The sequence below is a fragment of the Osmerus eperlanus genome, chromosome 4 (genome assembly GCF_963692335.1).
Source record: "Osmerus eperlanus chromosome 4, fOsmEpe2.1, whole genome shotgun sequence".
NCBI classification, from domain to species: domain Eukaryota; kingdom Metazoa; phylum Chordata; class Actinopteri; order Osmeriformes; family Osmeridae; genus Osmerus; species Osmerus eperlanus.
The window spans coordinates 5,431,863-5,451,469 of record NC_085021.1 but is presented as its reverse complement, the minus strand read 5'-3'; the positions used below and the strand labels follow the sequence as shown (position 1 = coordinate 5,451,469).

General features: G+C 45.3%; 1 protein-coding gene across 1 annotated transcript; it reads right to left on the bottom strand.

Annotated features, from left to right (window-relative positions):
• Positions 1-972: 972 nt before the first annotated feature.
• Positions 973-16,818, bottom strand: gnas (GNAS complex locus). Its single transcript, XM_062458302.1, has 12 exons — positions 15,363-16,818; positions 13,636-13,708; positions 11,795-11,849; positions 11,554-11,673; positions 8,529-8,626; positions 4,401-4,455; positions 4,137-4,210; positions 3,860-3,918; positions 3,542-3,662; positions 3,320-3,450; positions 3,116-3,183; positions 973-3,006 (listed from the first exon to the last, which is right to left on the bottom strand). The coding sequence occupies exons 1-12, from the start codon at positions 15,499-15,501 to the stop codon at positions 2,860-2,862; spliced, it is 1,140 nt and encodes a 379-aa protein (XP_062314286.1). The 5' UTR covers positions 15,502-16,818; the 3' UTR covers positions 973-2,859.
• Between the last annotated feature and the right edge of the window lie 2,789 nt (positions 16,819-19,607).

The window sequence follows — 19,607 nt, the reverse complement described above, 5'->3', positions numbered from 1 at the left end:
GAATGGATGAAGGAAGGACTACGTGTGACGAAACGACGTCACGTACGTCAGTTGGCGGGTCCAACTTACACTGACACGTCTCTTGTGTCAAATCAGAAATATCTAGAAAAGAAATGAGTTACTGCCCTGTCCTGCTCCTGGTCACTTTATGCCTCACTGGAATCGAAGCTACAGCCCACTTGATACTAATGATGCTGCTTAGTGTCAGGAATAATTTGATTATAAATACAGATAATCATCCACCCCGACACCATGCTTGGTAGAAGCAACATGTGTTGTACACTAGCTAGGCTACCTGATTTAATCCCTTACTGTCGGCACCCATGTTGTGCTGGGGGTACCAGGTGTATGAAAACTAATACATACTTGAAATGGTTCCTCTCTGTCAGAGAAAGAACATACTATTCACACAACACTGCACCTTTCCTGTGCAGTGATACTTATTTTGCAAGGACATCTCACAGTGCAGTTTGCTGATATACGTATATGCCATAGATTGAACTGTGGTATTTGAGACCATATGCTGTACTGCATTCCAAATATCTGCTTTTCGGTCAAGGTGCACTTGATTTGAGCTTGGATGGAGTGAGAACAGAACTCCTAGTGAGACAGACACAGTGCTTTGTGGCCAGTGGTTGGGTGAGGATGCAAGGACCTTAACAACAACATGGTCAAACACAGGTAAGAGGGCACCCATGTTACAGAAGCCAAGAGTGTCTGGCTGGTTTACCTGTTTGAGCCCAGGGGAAACTCCACCCCCTATTATTAACCTGGGTTGTAAAACATGTGGACCCAGTCAGTGTCCAGGTTGGCTGTGTGTTTGTGTGTGTAAGGACGGGCCTGTGGCTGTCTGCACCAAAAACCTTTATTTCTCCAAGCTCCACCTCTGAAGGATGAGAGCCATATCCAATGTACACAGTAAAGTCAAAGTTGGGCACTGAAGTGTAAGTGTAATACTGTACAGCCTGTCTGTTGTGCAACGCTAAAGGACCCCAAAAAAACAATAGGACTTTTTTTTTTTTTTTTTTTTTTTTCTTTAGCAAAAGAAAAAGATTCATGTAGAAACAAGCAATGTCTTGCATTTGGGTATTTCTCATCACCTTTTTACCTTAAAGCTAAAAAAAGAAAAGAAATTAAAATGGTAAATAAACACTCGCCCTCAGAATGTCATTTGCAGATGTTCGCTAATGCAACAAACCTGAACAAAACCTCCATTGAAAAGGATTTAAGTCATAGCAATACACACACTGTATTAAAGTGTACAATTTGTGTCAAGGTTCATTGATTCTAATAAAATACTTTTTAAAATCCATATACATTTCATATATTCATCCTTTTTGGTATATGGATCCAAAATAGATATTGAAATCATAAATGGGGTGGGGTGGGGGGGAGGGGGCGGGGACAGAAATAAAACTCCAAAGCTACGAATGTTGTCACCTCCCCCTGTAGAGAGAAGGGGGGAGGGGGGACTGGCCAAGCCATACAGCGCAGTATAACACCCACGTTAGCTCATTAGACACGCACAGTCGTGATCAAGGCACAGGGATCTTCTAAAAGTTATTTTTTTTCAATAAAGTTGTACAAAATAATACATTTTACAGTCTGTACAAGAATAATAGTTGAGCAGTAAAGTAAAGATAGACATACAAAGAGCAGGGGGGGGGAGGGAGGGAAAGAGGAAGGGAGAGAGAGATGAAGGGACTGAGGAAGGTGAGAGGGATGGGGGGAATGACACCATGAGTAAAGATTAGTGTCCCATTTGTCATTGTCTTCTTCGTCTTAATTTCAAGATTACTTTTTTCTCTAAAAACAAAACAAAGAGCGTCGCCAGTAAAGTAACAGTGCAGGATACGGTAAAGTGAGAGAGGAAAGGGGAAAGAGGTGATGGGTGGAGGGGGGAAGAGAGGGAAGAGTGTATTTAAGAGAAAGAGCGCACAGGGCACAATGGCACAACAGTCTACACAGACAAACCAACTGTGGAGACGGTAGAAGGGTTAATGAGATCTGTAACGTAGATGGTGCTGTACTGTAGAGTCAGGATCCTGGCTCTCCACCAAGTTCAGTAAAAGTTGGCCTTTTTTTTTCTTTTTTTTTTCTTCCTGTTGTACCAAAAAGGCAAAGTCAGGTGACCATCCCGGAGAGGAGGAAGGGCATCGTCATTGTTGCCATGGGTGTGTCTGATCTCCTCTTTAGATCTCACCGAGATATGGTCCCTCCTCCTCTTCCTCACAAACAGCCTCTGTTCCAGCCGCTGTCACTGCGACAGTCAGCTAGCCAACCAGCCAGGTGTCCCATAAGCCAGCCAACTAGCCAGCAGGTAGACACCAGGTAAAACTCTGGGCTCACCCTGCCCATGCAGTCCAGTTAAAGCGTGTTCTTTTTCTGTATGCAAGCAGGTATTTAAGGGTAAGAGAGCAGGTGTAGATGTCTGTTTCTGTGAGAGAATGTGTGGTGTGTGTCTGTGTTTGTGTGTGTTTGCCAAAGGGAATTTACGTGACAATAAATGACCAAAGAGTTTGGGAGATAGTTGCGTTTGTGTGTGTGTGTGAATTCATATGGATTCAAGTCCTGAGCACAGTGCTAAAGTACAGTAGAGTTCCGTTCTATATGCTGTGACCCAATGCACCCTCCAGGCGGCGCTGTGGAGCTCTGTATCTGTAGTCTGACCTCAGCCATCGCCCTGGAGACAGACCACACCCACACAGACTAGAGCAGGTTGCAGGTCAGGAGGTGTGGTGGGGGGGTGGGAAAGGGGGAGGGGCCAGGGGTAAGGGGGTAGGGTGGGGGAAACAGGAGTAGACCATAGGTGGGAAGGGGGAGGGGGGGGTCCAGAGTCTGTGTTTCGGCCCCCTCCCATCACAAGAGCTCGTACTGCCTCAGGTGCATCCTCTGGATGATGTCGCGACAGTCGTTGAAGACGCGCCGGATGTTTTCTGTGTCAACGGCGCAGGTGAAATGGGGGTAGCAGTAGTGGCGGCCGTCACCGCTGGCTGTGCTGATCCTCTGTGGAACACACACACACGCACGCACACAGGAAGGATTAGGTCTATTCCGCAAGCTATTCATAGTGATTGGTTTATGAAAACAACAGGATGAGTGTTTCTGCACCTACCAGGAACTCATCTCTTATAAAGTACTTTGCCCTTGTGACACGAGGGTCCTCACCAGGTTCCGGTGATGCTGAGGAAGAGGAGGAGAGAACTGATGAAGATGAAAACTGTTAAACTAACTTAAGTGGCTCCCTCTTGTGGCAGAATGTGATAAAGCACTCATCCAGTGGATGATGGTTCATGTGAGTGTGTGTGTGTTTTCTCACCATCGTCCGGTGTGGTGTACCGAGCAAACTCTGGGAAGTATTCTTCTATCTTGGATTTCCCTGCCAGAACTTTCTCTGCTAGCAGGTCCTGCTTGTTCAGGAACAGGATGACGGAGATGGTCCGCAGCCACCTAGACACACACACACAAATTTGTATTCAAAACATATACACAATGTGAGTGTGTGTGTGTGTGCGCGTGCGCTCGCGTGGTAAGTTGTTACCTGTTGTTCCAGATGTTCTTGAACAGGTTAAGGGCTTCCTGTAAACGGTTGGTCTGGTTGTCCTCCCGGATCACCATGTTGTAGCTGCTACTTGCCACCACGAAGATAATGGCCGTTACATCTGTGTGTGAGGCAGACAGAGGAGCAGGAGAAAGAGTGAGCATACAATGTAAGTAAAGAGAGGTAAAGAGGGAGAAAAAGAGTAAGGATTTAAGCACAATATGAGATATACATATCTGTATCACTCTGTGTGAACCTGAAATCTAAGTTGTGTCAGTGCATAAAGGTGCATCTCTCAACAGGAAGTTGAAACATTACCATTAAAGCACTGGATCCATTTCCGACGTTCATCCCTCTGGCCTCCGACATCGAACATGCTGGAGGGGAGGAGGGGGTAGAGAGAGACAGGAAGTTAGTCAAAGAGACTGGCCTAGCACCGCCACCCTGTAGGTAAACTAGGAATCACATCTAAAGAGCTTATCCACCTAGGCACGCACTGGTGAATAATGTATTTTCAATTCATACCTGGACCAGGACTTCTGACTTGCAAGAATTCTACTTCCTGTGCACCATACTTTACATGGATTATACTTACTGGAAATTGACCTTGTCCACCTGGAATCTCGTCTCGAAGATCCCAGAAGTGAGCACTCTGCACCTCAGCAGATCCTGTCAGAAGGGTAGAAGGTTACATCCTCCATTTTGTATACATTGCATCAGGAATTTCAGAGAGGAAACCACTGTCAGGTTTTGAGGACCTCCTGAACACACACAGTCAGACACACAATGCAAAATGATCACAGGAGTGTGCGCATGCACACACTGTCACACGCACCCTTTCCCACGCAAACAAACTCACCTGGTCTGTGGGAGTGTAGTCATTCTGTTTGACAATGTCAATCTTGTCAAGAAAGCTGCAGAGATCAGGGAGAGACAGGTGTGAGGAGGACAGCAAGGCAGCCAATCAGACAGCATTGAAAAAACTATCAACATAACGTTCAACCTTACAGGTAATTATCTACATAACAACTGAACTACACCAAAGGGTACTACTTACAGTGCATCGGGAAAGTATTCACAGCACTTCACTTTTTCCACATTTGGTTATGTTACAGCCTTATTCCAAAATTGATCCAATTAATCTTTGTTCTCAAAATTATTCACAAAATAGCCCATAATTACAGAGTATTTTTAATAGATTTGCAAAAATGTATAACGAAAATATTACATGTACTGTACATAAGTATTCACAACCTTTGTTCAATACTTTGTTGAAGCGCCTTTGGAAGCAATTACAGCCTCAAGTCTTTTTGAGTATGAGGCTTGGCACACCCATTTTTGGGGAGTTTCTCCCAGTCTTCTTTGCAGGACCTCTCAAGCTCCATCAGGTTGGATGGGACACATCGGTGCACAGCTATTTTTAGATCTCTCCAGAGATGTTCAACCGGGTTCAACTCTGGGCTCTGGCTGGGCCACTCAAGGACATTCACAGTTGTCCCAAATACACTCCTTTGTTATCTTGTGTGCTTAGGGTTGTTGTCCTGTAGGAAGATGAACCTTCGCCCCAGTCTGAAGTCCAGAGTGCTCTGGAGGAGGTTCTCATCAAGGATGTCTCTGTACATTGCTGCATTCATCTTTCCCTCGATCCTGACTAGTTTCCCAGTTCCTGCCACTGAAAAACATCCCCCAGCATGGTGCTGCCACCACCATGCTTCACTGTAGGGATGGTATTGGCCAGGTGATGAGCAGTGCCTGGTTTCCTCCAGACATGATGCTTGGCATTCAGGCCAAAGAGTTCAATCTTTGTTTCATAAGACCAGAGAATTTTGTTTCTCATGGTCTGAGAGTCCTTCAGGTGCCTTTTGGCAAACTCCATGCAGGCTGTCAAGTGCCTTTTACTGAGGAGTGGCTTCCATCTGGCCACTCCACCATACAGGCCTGATTGGTGGAGTGCTGCAGAGATGGTTGTCCTTCTGGAAGGTTCTCCTTTCTTCACAGAGCAACGCTGGAGTTCTCTCAGAGTGACCATCGGGTTCCTGGTCACCTCCCTGACTAAGGCCCTTCTCCCCGATCGCTCAGTTTGGCTGGGCGGCCAACTCTAGGAAGAGTCCTGGTGGTTCCAAACTTCTTCCATTTATGGATGATGGAGGCCACTGTGTTCAATGGGACCTTCAAGGCTGCAGACGTTTTTCTGTGCCCTTCCCCAGATCTGTGCCTCGATGCAATCCTGTCTCAGAGGTCTACAGACAATTCATTGGACTTCATGGCTTAGTTTGTGCTCTGACATGCAATGTCAACTGTGGGCAGTTATATAGACAGGTGTGTGCCTTTCCAAATCATGTCCAATAAACTGAATTTACCGCAGGTGGAATCCAATTAAGTTATAGAAACATCTCAAGGATGATCAGTGGAAACAGGATAAACCTGAGCTCAATTTTGAGTGTCATGGCAAAGGTTGTGAATACTTATCTACATATGACTTTAGAGTTTTATATTTTTAAGAGATTTGCAAAAGTTTCAAAACTTTTTCACGTTATCATTATATTGTGTGTAGAATGTTGAGGAAAAATGAATTTAATCCATTTTGGAACACGGCTGTAACATAACAACATGTGGAAAAAGTGAAGCACTGTAAATACTTTCAGGATGCCCCGTAGATAGTATTTTTGTCTCTATTTGTATGCGGTGAGTTATGGTTTGTGAAGAGCTTCAAAAGAGAATACATTCTAATTCCCAACAAAACCCTAATTCAACTGATGTTTGGTGATGATGTAGAACAGCAGACCTACAGAGCTTAAACAAGTGTAAAAGCTATGTGCTGGAATAAACCTTGTTTGTACATTGCTCTGTCCATTATAGAACGTCTATGTCTTCAGTTTTAATTCCAGAGGAGTCACTGCAGGGTTAACTAACCTACATTTATGGCAGTTCTGTTTAAGATGGGCTGATGGGAGTCTAGTGACCTCCACACAGTCTTTGAGCCGTGTGTGCGTGAGACTGTGTGTGTGAGGAGACTGTGTGTGTGCGTGAGACTGTGTGTGTGAGGAGACTGGCATGCTGGCCACAGTGTGAAGAGGCAGAGAGGAATGCCAGAAGGCTGGATAAGCAGGAATGTGGCGGGCTGGGGTGAAATGTGACAGGAATTACTCCAGGTGAGACACAAGGCTGGAACCAGTCTGCACTGACAGTTGGGTGGAGACGCACCAGGGACGAGCAGGGAGAGGTGGAGAGACAGATGAAGGGAGAGAGAGAGAGTGGTCGAGACAGAAGGAGAGAGCGTGACTCTGTTTACACACATGCGCATTACCACCCTTTGTTGTGGCAACAGAGATGACCACAAGACACACAAGAGCAACCTCTGCTATGGGATATCCACTCCAAAAAAACTACATTCGTGACAAGTTTGCAATTCTGAATTCAGTAAGATTCTGAGTAAACATGGCTTTTGCGTGTTCCATCCTTTTAAAGAACTTTCAATAACTCGCATGTCTACATAAGTGGGAGAGAGAATGAGTTAGGATGGAGGATGAGAGACAGACAAAAAGAGAGAGGGGAAGGGAGGGAGCAGATAGGAAGAGAAGGGAGTGAAAAAGATGGAGGACATGAGTGTGTTAATGTGTGGGAGTCACCGACAGAGAGAGGGAGAAAAAATTACATAAAGAGAAAGAAAAAGATAGAGAGAATGAAAGAGTAGAGTCTGACATTACAGAGCAGATTCAAAAATAGCTCCCTAGCGCCCTGGCCTCCAGCATGGTTGCCATGGAGACAGAACCACAGGCGCTATAAATAGACTATCAGCTCCAAATCTTGTGTGACTGGAGTAGGGCCAGCGAGAGGGAGAAAAAAGGAGAGGGAGGGAAAAAGAGAGAAAGAGAAAGAAAAGACTGAGGCATTTGTGAAAGAGGGAGAGGGAGGGAGAGAAAAAGGGAGCGGGACAGTCTGTGTGAGCAAGAGAGCACTGCGGAGTGGGAGAGAACGACAGAGAGAGGGAGGGAGGGAACAAAAGATTGGACTGTACCATCTATGCCACCTGAGGGGAGGGGGTCTCCTACACCAATACAATACACAGCACTGTTCCAAACATCCTTACACACGCCATGCTACTAGATACATAACGGTGTCAGATGAAACATCACACCACCTTCCCAGAAAACCCAACAGGCTCAAGCCAATGCTGTTTAGTGATGTTTACCTCCCACCCCCCCCTGTGTTGGTTAGAACTCCCTCTCTTCCTCCATATGACTCAGGAGCTGCCATTTTTGGTCTCTGTCATTGCAAATATCCAAGATCAGGTGATAGAATGCTACACCTCACAGCTTAGGAAAAGAGAGGGAAAGAAAGCGACAGACAGAGATAGAGAGACAGCAAGAGAGACATACAGAGAGAGGGAAGGGGGAAAGTTGAATGTGAGCAAAAAAAGCATAAGTAAAAAGGAAAGCCATGAAAGAGCGTACAGCTCCAGAAGAATGGAGGGGGGAGGGACAAATAAAGGAAAAAAATGGGGAGAGAAAGGGAGAGAGACAGAGAGAAAGTGGAGGTGGCAGTGTTGATGAAGAAATTCTTGATGTCATAGCGTGGCGTCAGTGTAAATGGCCACTGTGACAACCTCGGGAGCGTAAAAAAGTGCGTGTGTGTGTGTGCACGGAGTGTCTGGACAGGGTGGAGGAGTAAAGACAATTTTGGAATCTAGCTTTAAACTCAGTCCTTCAGCCTAACCAGAACCAGACACTGCCCCATCCACCAGAACACTAACACACCCTCCTCAACCTGATGGGTCAAACACAGAACCCATGCCAGGCCTGGAGGGACCACACCTGGAGCAAACACACTGAACAAATACGGGAGGTGAATTCGATTTTGACTCAAATTTGATCACAAATTGGATCACTTTTGATCTGATTCAATTGTGGCAGTAACACAAGATCTCAATCAAGAGCACCTCAACTATTTGGGCAGTGTGTCTGGTCATGTCTTGTGTAATACTTACTACTGAGCACAGTCGATCAGCTGGTACTCGTTGGACCTCTCGAAGCATGCCCTCACGCCCTCATCCAGCCACAGGGTTTTGGCATGCTCATAGAACTCCTGAAGAAGAGAGGAGGTAGAGAAGAAGAGACCCAAATAAAGAGAGGAAGAAGGGAAGAAAAGAAGAGAAATATATAAATAGAAATTCAATATTAGCATTAACATGCAGAATAAATAAAATACCATATCTGTGACAATAAACCAATACATCTACAACTGAATCAAGAAGTGAAGAACAGGCAGAGGGCCAGAGCTGTTGTCTTCAATCTCTTGGAGGACATCGGAGTGTGTGGTATCTTTTGTTGACAACACATGCTGTGTGCTTTGTGCAGGGCCTAGGCCTGTGTACATGTTAGTAAAGGTAAATAGGGGTATGGAGATACACAATCCTACAGAGACAGACCGGACAAACCCAGATGACCTAAGAGTTGTAGCTACCACACCTGCAAACCTAGCAGGCCATGCTGGCAGGCCTAGCTTGCTGTCAGACATCTATCAAATCTAGCTGACCAGCAGACCTGAACAGAAACTCAGGAAACAGACCAAGCATACCTAGTCAGACAGAACTAACAGCACACATCCTTCAGACCTTTCCAGATCATATCTAGCAGACCTAGCTAGCAGTTACAGCAAACATCTAGCACATCTTGCTAGCAGACATAACTAGTAAGAAAATCTTACGTCTATCAGACCTAGCCAGGAAATATAGCTAACATGTAGTAGACCTTGCTGGCAGACAGAACTAAAATGATACTAGATTGCAAACATTTAGCAGATGTAGCTAGCAGATAGACCTAGCTAGCATCCCAACTGTAGCATTCCTGATAAGGCCTAGTCTACAGACTGGCATAGGTGGTCTAGTTGACAGCTGGACTGCTTTTTAGGTCATAGACAGTAAGATTACGTAGACAACTTCTAGGATGGAAACACAATTTACAAGACTTTTCTGACATTTAAAACAAATTTGGTTTAAATGTTTGTGGGATGTTTGTCAGGCTGATGACGACAGGTGTGTCAACAGGTGAGTCACACAGGTCAACTGTCCTATCTCCAAGCCAAACACACACTTCCTGGTTCAACACCTATTGCATAAGGAGGGAATGTCCACACAGGTGACCACTCAGTACTAGATGTTGTCTACTCTAATGACAGGGAAATACGCACATAGACACATGAGCACACACATGAAAGACACGCACACCCGCTCACACACGCAAAGGACACTTGACAGGAACAGTGATCAGGACATCATCTTCCCCTATTTACATAACATTCACGCAGGTATACCACGTTCAACAGTGGGCTTACTGGACGGAAGTACAGTAGAGAAAGCCTTTCCTGCATGCACTTCTTCTCAAGAGCTCCTCCTCACAGGCCTTGGTAACAGAGTCGTCCTTCATCATCCGTCATGCTCTTACGGAGAGAAAAAACTCCCTTTCTGGTGACTCCTTATTGCATTACAGAAGGCTAACCACAATTCTTTGGGGGACAGAGACTCAATGCCATATTGTTTTCCTCAGTCGGTTGTGCGGGGCCGTCTGGAGGGAAGTGAGTTCTGTTTCCTTCCCATCATTTCCATGTCAGCCTCTCCTCAGACAGACAGCTGTGTGTTGTGTTCATCACAGGCACTGCTTTCATTAAAATAGACCAATCAGGTGAACTAGCTGCATCTGGACGATCAACATGTCTTCCTATAGCTGTAAGACCAACACCCCTCCGGGGGGACATGCATCTAAAGATGACAAATATCAGGTTGTGTCCTACGTATACGCCAGACTCCGGAAACAAACTCAGCAGCACAGAAACTCCGCCTGTGTGTGAACTGGGATACCAACTCTGAAGTTCCATGTATTTTACAGTGGCTGCCTGCACTCATCCCCTCGGTCCTTTCCCCTCCTTCTCCCCCCCCCCCCCCCCATGTCCTACTCTCACTTTTTCAACCTGCTGTACTTTGAGATCAGGTGACCCGTCTAACCGGTTCCTTCTATGCCTCACGGGAAGGATGGGAGGAGGAGTGGAAGGGGTGGGAGGATGTGTGTGTGTGTGTGTGTGTGGGGGGGGGGTGGTAGGATGTGTGTGTGTGTGGGGGGGGGGAGGATGTGTGTGTGTGGGGGGGTGGGGAGGATGTGTGTGTGTGTGGGGGGGGGGAGGATGTGTGTGTGTGTGTGGGGGGGGGTGGGGTGGGAGGATGTGTGTGTGTGTGGGGGGTGGGGTATGTGTGGAGAGGAGGTAGTGGGGCGGAGACATGACTGGGAAGTCAGGATGGAGGTGAGAGGAGGAGATGGCTTAGAGAGAGTTAGAGGATCAGGACAGACTGACAGAACCAGGAGAGGGTAGATATGATCATGGGGGAAGAGGGGTGGGCAGTGGACTGGATGGCTTTTGTCTACTGAGGCTTCCTCGGCCTTCTGAGAACAGCTTTGACCCCCTTGGGATTCAGTGTAATCTGACCGCAACTAGGGATGTTACTCAACTAACTAACAATAGAACAAGGTGTCATGGACGATCAAACATGGCTAACTGAACTCTCCATGTCCATCTTTTTTCCACCCAGCTCAGGTCTAAGGAAGCAGAAGGAAAACAGGCCAGGTCTACGAAGAAGCACAAAAGCGTGCTCTGAGGCGCCATTGTGAGGTTGGGGGCCTGGTGTGGCTCCCAGTGGGGGTGTTTAGCGGTGTTAAACAGCTTGACAATAAAACTGAGGTGATGTGGGACCTCCTGGCTCCGTCCCTCGGCTCTCTCTATTACCTGGTTAAGATACCACAGAGACAGGCGCTGCGCTCATTAGAGCTCCAACAGCTCACATAGCAGCCTGGGTCTAGAGCTCCCAGCGTACCTGGGGGCAGCTGGCCAGGGTTGTGATTACACACAGCACACCCGCATGCAACCACACACGTGTATGCACTCGACTCCAATTACCAAGAGAGAACAAGAGCAATACAATCAAAGAGTGTGTGTGTGTGTGGCTGGCTAGTGGTTCTACTTACGGATGGAAACTCAAAGTCTTTCTGCTCCTTCTGACTGAGGACGTACTGGATCCGGTACTGGTTCTCTGGGCTGGCCAGCTGCACTGGGGGCGTCAGGGTACTCATAGCTGTTACTATGGTCTGGGGAGTGGAGGACACACACACACACACACATTGTTGTCATTCTTCTAGGTTTATTAGACAGTACATTGTTTTGGTGGTTATCCCTGTCAAAGGGTTGACATTGTATGGAAAAACTTACCTCTATAGCTTCTTTAATGTTATTCTTGATGTCTTGTATTTTCTGCTTTTTCTCTCTGGAAGGGAATAACAGAAAGTTAAGTGTTTTCCATCTCAACCTATTCCCATTCAACCGTACCTGAAAGAGCCAAACCGGCCCACTATAACAGCAGCCCTGATGGGGGAGGGGGGGGGCTATGGTCCTCTCTCTGACCTGCCTGGGGAGGGGGGCTGGGGGGAGGGGGCTAATACTGGTAGAGGGGAGAACCTTCTAGAAGTGACTGACTGTAGTAAGTATCTGAGACAGAACCACAAATACACTAGGGGGAAGTGGAGGACCTGGATGTTCACACGAAATGAGAGATAGAGAGAGACAAGAAGACAGAGAGGTATGGTGAGTGAGACAGAAGGATTGAAAATGTTTGTGTTCGACAGAACAAGGAGAGAAAGAGAGATAGAGAGAGAAAGCAAGAGAGGGGGGGAACGATAAAGGCGGGGGGCGGGTGGACACGCCCTCTTGTTTATTGGGTTAGGAGGGAGATTGAGAAGGCCTTGTTTACATTTTCAACATGATAGTCATTAAAAATCACATGGCTCTTACAAAGCAGTGTGTGTACACTCAGATGTGTGTGCGTGTGTGAATGTGTGTGTATGTGTGTGTGAATGTGTGTGTATGCAGGGGAGAGAAAGTGAGACAGAAAATGGGAAGCTTGTGAGGAATAGGGGAGATTCATGTTTCAGGACTTCCTGATGAACTCTACAACACAGGGACAGGACTACAACACACACCTCTTCTGTGGTACTTTCAAAGGATGCCACCAATACATACTTATTAACGACAATTAGTTCATACATAGCTATGTAGACAGGCAAAAAACAACACCATAATCAATCTGGACTACAGATGTGACCACAACATTTGTGCTGGTATAGACTAACACACACAACACAAGCAAGAACACGTGTTTTTGGTGGAGCACAAAAACACACGAGTTTCAAGTGTTGAGGAGTCACGAGATGGATCACACGCCATTGTACGCCTTAGGTGCTGATCTGCTAGACGCAGCGCTGGATCTTCACACACAAGGACGACCATGTACACACACACACACACACCCAACACACCACAGGTCACCCATTCCATGAAGAGGGTTTCTGTTTAGTCTTAAGGAACTCTTGAACACTTCCAGAAATTTGATTAAAAATACAATTTGTCCTGATAAACAGTACAACAACAGTTGTCAGAATTTCCCTTTTTCGAACAGATGTGACTGGTGTAGTTCTGGTATTCAGATTAAGAATTCAGATTGAGTCAGAAAGGCTCCATTGCTACCTCAACACACACACACACCCACCCCCACCCACCCACCCACCCACCCACCCACCCACCCACCCACCCACCCACCCACCCACCCACCCACCCACCCACACACACACACACACACACACACACACACACACACACACACACACACACACACACACACACACACACACACACACACACACACACACACACACACACACACACACACACACACACACACACACACACACACACACACACACAGGGAAACACGCCTGAGGAAGCTCCCTCACCTTGCTCTAAAACTAAATTGTGCATCCAGCATGGTGAAACGTTTCTCAACGTTGCAGAAATAGACAGAAGTACTGTACACGCATTTCTGTTTGATCCACACTACATGTTTCTATGTCGACATTGAGACACCCTTCCAATAACCCGTCCATCAAAACATGCCCGGATTACCATATGAGATCCAAGCTGAGACTGAAACCACAGCCTAAGTGTTGGTAGCACCACCCCTCTTTCCATCTGAACCTTTCAGACCGAAAGATACTTACTCTGCATTGAAGCCATTGACGTGCAGGATCCTCATCTGCTTGACTATAGTGCTCTTCCCTGACTCCCCAGCCCCTGAAGAAAGAGATGGGAGGGGACACAGATAGATAGATAGATAGATAGATAGATAGATAGATAGATAGATAGATAGAAAGAAAGACAGAGAGATAGATATATAGATGGATAGATAGAGACAGAGAGAGAAAGGACATGTGAGAAAGAGATAAAGTGTAAGAGGGAGAGAGAGTTGGGATAGTGAGATCCAGAAATAAATGGAAAGAGGGGAGAGAGAGAAGGGATATGAATATTAGAACATATTTGGCATCAAATACATTACTTATGTCTTCTACGGCAGAACCACAACATAAAACTGGAGTGGACAGACAGTCTCAGAGTTCAAAGTGACACATCTACCATGAGGTATCCCACATCACCACAAAAAACTTCTAGCCACACAAACGCAAATGTAAAGGCCTTTCAGGTTTATATATTTGGTTATTAGGGGTTCTTATAGCCAACATAAAAGATCCATGGCCACTCAAACCACACTGACTACAACTCCTAATGACATTCTATCCTTCTTGAGAAACATAGTTCCCATCCTGGAAGATGGGCAGGACTGGTGTAATGATCCAGGAATAGTAGACAGCACCTGACCAGGTTAGCATACCTGGCCAGCTATGACTGGTTTGAGGTACTGGTTGCTAGGTGAACAAGTTCACAGCTTGCAGACAAGGGCTGAGAATTAATACTGAGGTAAAAAGTCAGATAAACAGTTGAGATGAAGACTGTATAGCCATCCAAACGACAGAATATTGTCACTTATGTTCACATTGTCAAAACTGACTATTTACCAAAACTACCAGTCTATCTGGCAAAACTACCAGTCTTCTGCATCTGAGAACTTGCTCTCCAGCCCAGATCTGACCATCAGATGACATCAGGAGAATATCCTCCCTTATGATAGTCTTGATGTAGAATGTCATAAAAATCATCATGTGAACTCTGCCACATTAACCAGAGAGTTTACAGTTGACACCATTAACATCACCTGCAGGCCTGGCTGACAGTGATTAAGAAGTAAACAGTAAGCAGCCAGTGCTACTAAACAGGTATTGTTATGGTTATCTTCTGCTTTTGCCTGCTGTTACCACAACTTTCTCCAAGTAGGAAATACCGGTATGTCATTTAATATACTCTTCATGGGCATTCTCCAATCAAATATTATCATTCACATGGGTACATTATGACTGCTTGTGCATGATAACACTGTACTATAAGCAGAGTTCAGAAGAGACAGTAGAGACCAGAAGAATGGGAATAGCCCTCAGTTAGCTACAAAATCTTCACTCATAATGGCAGGCCTGTGTTCATAGCAACAGGCTGTTGCATTTGTGCTTCCTAAGAACACACGCACGAACAACCACATGTTGAGGGGGTAACAATCTAATAGGCCACTGGTAATGTTTGGAATGCAACAATATATCTGATTTACTGTTGTGGGTGAATAAAGTTATCTTCCTGTACACACATGGCTGAGGAGGTGAATGTCAGCTTGTAACACACACTCAACCATAGCAGTACAAAATGCAGGAGTTCCAAGTTTGGCAACTCAATAATCCACTTCACACGTAAGATAGCACAGTGTAGTGTATTTACAGAACGAAAACTATAGGTTGGAACCAGCCTGGCCTGCACCAGATCTGGTACCTGTTTCTCATGAACTCACCCAGAAGTAGTAGTCTGTGTGTTGCTCTGTATAACTGTTTGTCCTTCTGAAGCTGCTTCTCTATCTTTTTGTTTGCTTCTCTTTGAGCCTTCTCCTCATTTCGCTGGTCTTCCGTCTTACTGTTGCTCAAACAACCCATCTTCCCGCAAGAAAAGGGGTCCAGGGGAGGGGGGGGGGTGTGTGTGGAAAAAATAAATAAATAAACAAACTATTCTAGATCCCTCGTTTGACCCACGAATTTGGGAGCAATATCAACGACATGTATACAGTTTGAAGTTTAGTGTTGAGTCAAACTAATGTCTGTGTAACAATGTTGCCGTCCTTGGTTGGGAATTATGTGTCCATAATGCGTATTTTCACTAGATTCTGCTGTCAGAAGGGCCAGGATACTGCTAGTGACGACATCAAGGCCGCCTTCTCAGTTTTGTCAATTCTCTTCGGGTTTTCCTTCCTCACGTGTAGTTTTTATGTACCGATAAAGATTATAATCCACAGATTAATGTGTTAATATACGCTTTTACTTCTTATGATTCCAAATGAACACAACATAAATAACCTATTTTTATTTCACGAGCGGCCCGGGTCTCACGTCTCACTGTTGCCCGTGACAGCTACCCAAACTCGGCATGACAGAATAACTCCGACTGTCAAATGGCACGGATCTTTTTGACACGGGTTACAAAAAGCATTTCTTAAAGAAAATTGGTGTTTTCAATGTATTTCCGTAAAGCCTGTCTTTCCCCACGCAGTGACGACAGAGGGACACTAGAAAAATATTTACACCTAAACGGGCTACATGTGTAACAATTTCTCTGCTTCCGTCTTCATTAGACTCCTTTATAATATGCAAAACATGTTCAAAGGCCTTAACTGTGACTCCGGTTTTAGGGTTAGATCCTCCAAATAATTGAATTTTCCTGATTTTCCTCCTTATTTGCGATGGCTGTTCCTTGCTGGTTTTTCTCAATCCAAAGGCCCCTCTTAGTCTTCTCTTTTGTTGCTGAAATGTTTAACCCTCTTCACATGAGCAAGCCTCCTAATAACGTACGGTTAGTATCCAACTCATTCTCAGATTGGTTTCGATTCTTCAAAACGTGACAAAAATGCTAAAATCCTTCGAATTTTTCCCGTTTCTTGCAGGTAGCCTGTAGCCCGCTGTCAGTCTCAGTTTTATATTCCTTTTTAAACCGAGTGGTAGATTGAGCCTACATGTGCATTTACATTCACAAATATGACACAGGCTATAATAACACATTCCACTGTGACAGCTGCTTCCTCCCGGGATGATCGTGGAAGTTGGAGAAGGGAATAACCTATTCTTGAAGGTATTATTTTCCCCTTTTCTCCGGGAATAGTACATAGAGATAGACAGCGCTGAAGAGACGGGGTGGGGCAAACAGCGCTCATTGAACCCTGGGAAGAACCGAGAGCTCCATCACATGATAGCTCAGAACGTCAGCATGGCGACATTCTGCGGAGAAAACGGCGCCCCCTGTAAAGAAATGGCTGACTGGACCCTCAACCCGGGGCCAATGGCAGTTTTGGGGGACCTTGATTTTTTGTGCTGAGTGCCTTCGCTTTGCATGTCAAATAGAAATATATTTATTAAAACAACCTTTGCGGCCATAAAGTAGCCTGTGCGCCTTCTGTCTTTCCTTCCAGACAGTGTAGGCTAATGTTAGTGGCTCCAGGTGGCCAGATCAGTGTGGAGAGTAGCCAGGTCCTCTGTCCGAACCACAGCAGCAGCAGCCCATTCCTCCTGGTGCTGAACATGGTGGCCATGCAGCAAGGAGCAAAAATACCTTCGACTGACACCCTGTGGCCACACATTGTAATGTCTTGTCAGGTCCCAATGGGTTCAAGGACCCCACACCCCACTCTCTCTCTCTCTCTCTTCGGTCTTATGCTCAGGGATTCCAATAAAAGACCATGCTTCCAAAACACCAGCATTCTAAAACACAAATCCCTGGTAAGTTTTGAGATAACACACACACTGTCACTAATTCTCTCCTGTCCTGTCTACAATCTAACATATTGATAGTCAAATAATTGACAGCACACACAGTTTGAATTAGCAGAGAGACTGAGCAAACTATTGCAGATGTAATATGGTATGTACATGAATGATGTTACAGTAATACCAGTTATGTGATGCACAAGGCACCATATATCTCCTGGTCCTGACCCACCGGACTCAAACATGCTGAACCGACCCAACCCAGATCAGATTTACAGTTTTTTTCAACTGCTTACACACATTTCTTTTACTTTTCCTCTTTTTTTTCAAAACTTTACACACAAATCCAAGAATTGCACACACAAAATGTGTGTGTGTGTGTGCCATGAACTGTAGCATACAGTAATATATACTATTTTCTACAATATTGTCAGAATGTCTTCTTACAGTCACTGTACTGTTGCACAGTATGATACAGTAATCCACCAGACTGTGACAAATCATGCAGTGCACTGCAGTCAATGGATGCATGGGTGCTAAAATATATGTATCTGTATAGTATACCATGTGTTGTGCTCAAACAGCTATTATGTGTACATTAGAAGATGTGTACATTACAGCAGATTGTTACATACCTGTCATAATTTCTACAGTAAAGGTTCAAATTATACCACCACAGTAAATCAACTCAAATTAGGCAATTTATAGGCCTATTCTAAAGCCATGATTGGTTGGTGTTTAGTAAAGCAATGAGTGCTTGCACATGTGAGGAGTTAGTGTGAGGCACTGATGAATTAGTGTGGCATTTTGATTGGTTGTGTTTTAAAAATGAAATCAAGATGCTTCCTGTCAGAATGTTGTGTGTGATGTGGAGAATTGTGTTTTGTGTTTTGCAAAGTGTTTTATGAAATTGAAAACGGAGTCAAAGGCCAAAAATGTGCGTATGGTTTTGCAGATTTGATGTGTGGTTCTGGTGTTTGAGTGTCAGGTTTCAGAAATGGTGTGACAAGTAAGGATTTTGTGTTTAAGCAGTTGAAAAAAACTGTAAAGGGACATTTCACAATATTCTCCTCACACTTGTGAGGGACAATTGCAGTTATGTATTCTCAACACTAGATGGTTCCAACTCCACAATTATTAACAGTAAGATCAACATGGGTCAAACAGCATGTGAAATCCTCTTCACTATGAATGCAGTTTGATGCAATGCTTGGTTGAGCTTGACTGATGTAAAGGTCATGATCAGGTAAAATGAGTAGTAAAAGAGTAAACCCTAGCACTTGGCCCGCTGTAAGAAGACAAGGAAATGCAAGTTTTAGTATTTGAAGCTTCTACAAAATAGATGCAGGCTCAACACATTACCAACATTAGACCAAGACAACCTCCCAGAGGTCAGAGGGCGTAGGCAGATGGTGGTCCCCAATGTTTACAACAGTATGCCAATTATTCAAAGAGTTTCATAAATTTCATTTATGTTTTTTTTCTTTCTATAAAAGGATAAAGCCAGTATGTCTGTCAGGGTCTGTCTATTTGGGGGAATCCCAGAGCTACGGTTAGGGTGACCACCTGTCCCGCTTTGCGCTGTATCGCACCAGCATTTTCAATATGCGACGTGCGGGACAAGGGGTGAAAATCCTGTGCGATACAACGCAAAGCGGGACAGGTGGTCACCCTAGCTACGGTTGAGGACAAGTTTAGCTGTAACTACCAGTCCTGACTACCCTGGTAGTGACTGCTTCACGAGACCTGCCTGTCAGCACAGACAGGCATCCTCGGGGGGCTACTTCCTGCTTCTCAGAAGTCCTGAACCTCCGTAGCGTGTTACTCAGAGCTCCGCTTGAGTAATAGAGCGCCTCCGCCTCGTCCTCTCGCTCCCCTGGCCTCCGCCGCCATTAAATAAGAGCTGCAGTCTCAGCACTCATTCCCATAATCAATGTATATATTCTCTGTAGTCTTCAGAGAATAATTGAGTGGCTCTCTCCGGGGCAGAGTTGAGTCCCTTGTCAGGGCTGGGTATGGGACGCCTGCTTGCACACACGTTGTTGTGTTAGCTCGCCATCGGCTGGCTTCATAACCCCACACTGACCTATGGATCAGTTGAAGGTCATTGCTTAGTTCAGTTTGTATTGAATGAGTGAGCTCATAGAAAAGGTAGGGATTTTTCGACTGAGTAGTTGAGTAGAGCTATTGAGTAGAGCCATTTGGAGTCTGTGCTCTTAGTTAAATGAGAGACTCACACAAGCTTGCCCCACAACATGTGATTACCAGTACATCAGGCAGCCCCCCCC

Coding starts and splice junctions, on each gene's coding strand:
- gnas (XM_062458302.1), bottom strand. CDS start 15,501: ATGGGTTGTTTGAGCAACAGTAAGACGGAAGACCAGCGAAATGAGGAG. Junction 11,850..13,635: donor GTCAATGGCTTCAATGCAGA/GTAAGTATCTTT, acceptor ATTCCCTTCCAG/AGAGAAAAAGCAGAAAATAC. Junction 4,211..4,400: donor ACTACACTCCCACAGACCAG/GTGAGTTTGTTT, acceptor CCCTTCTGACAG/GATCTGCTGAGGTGCAGAGT.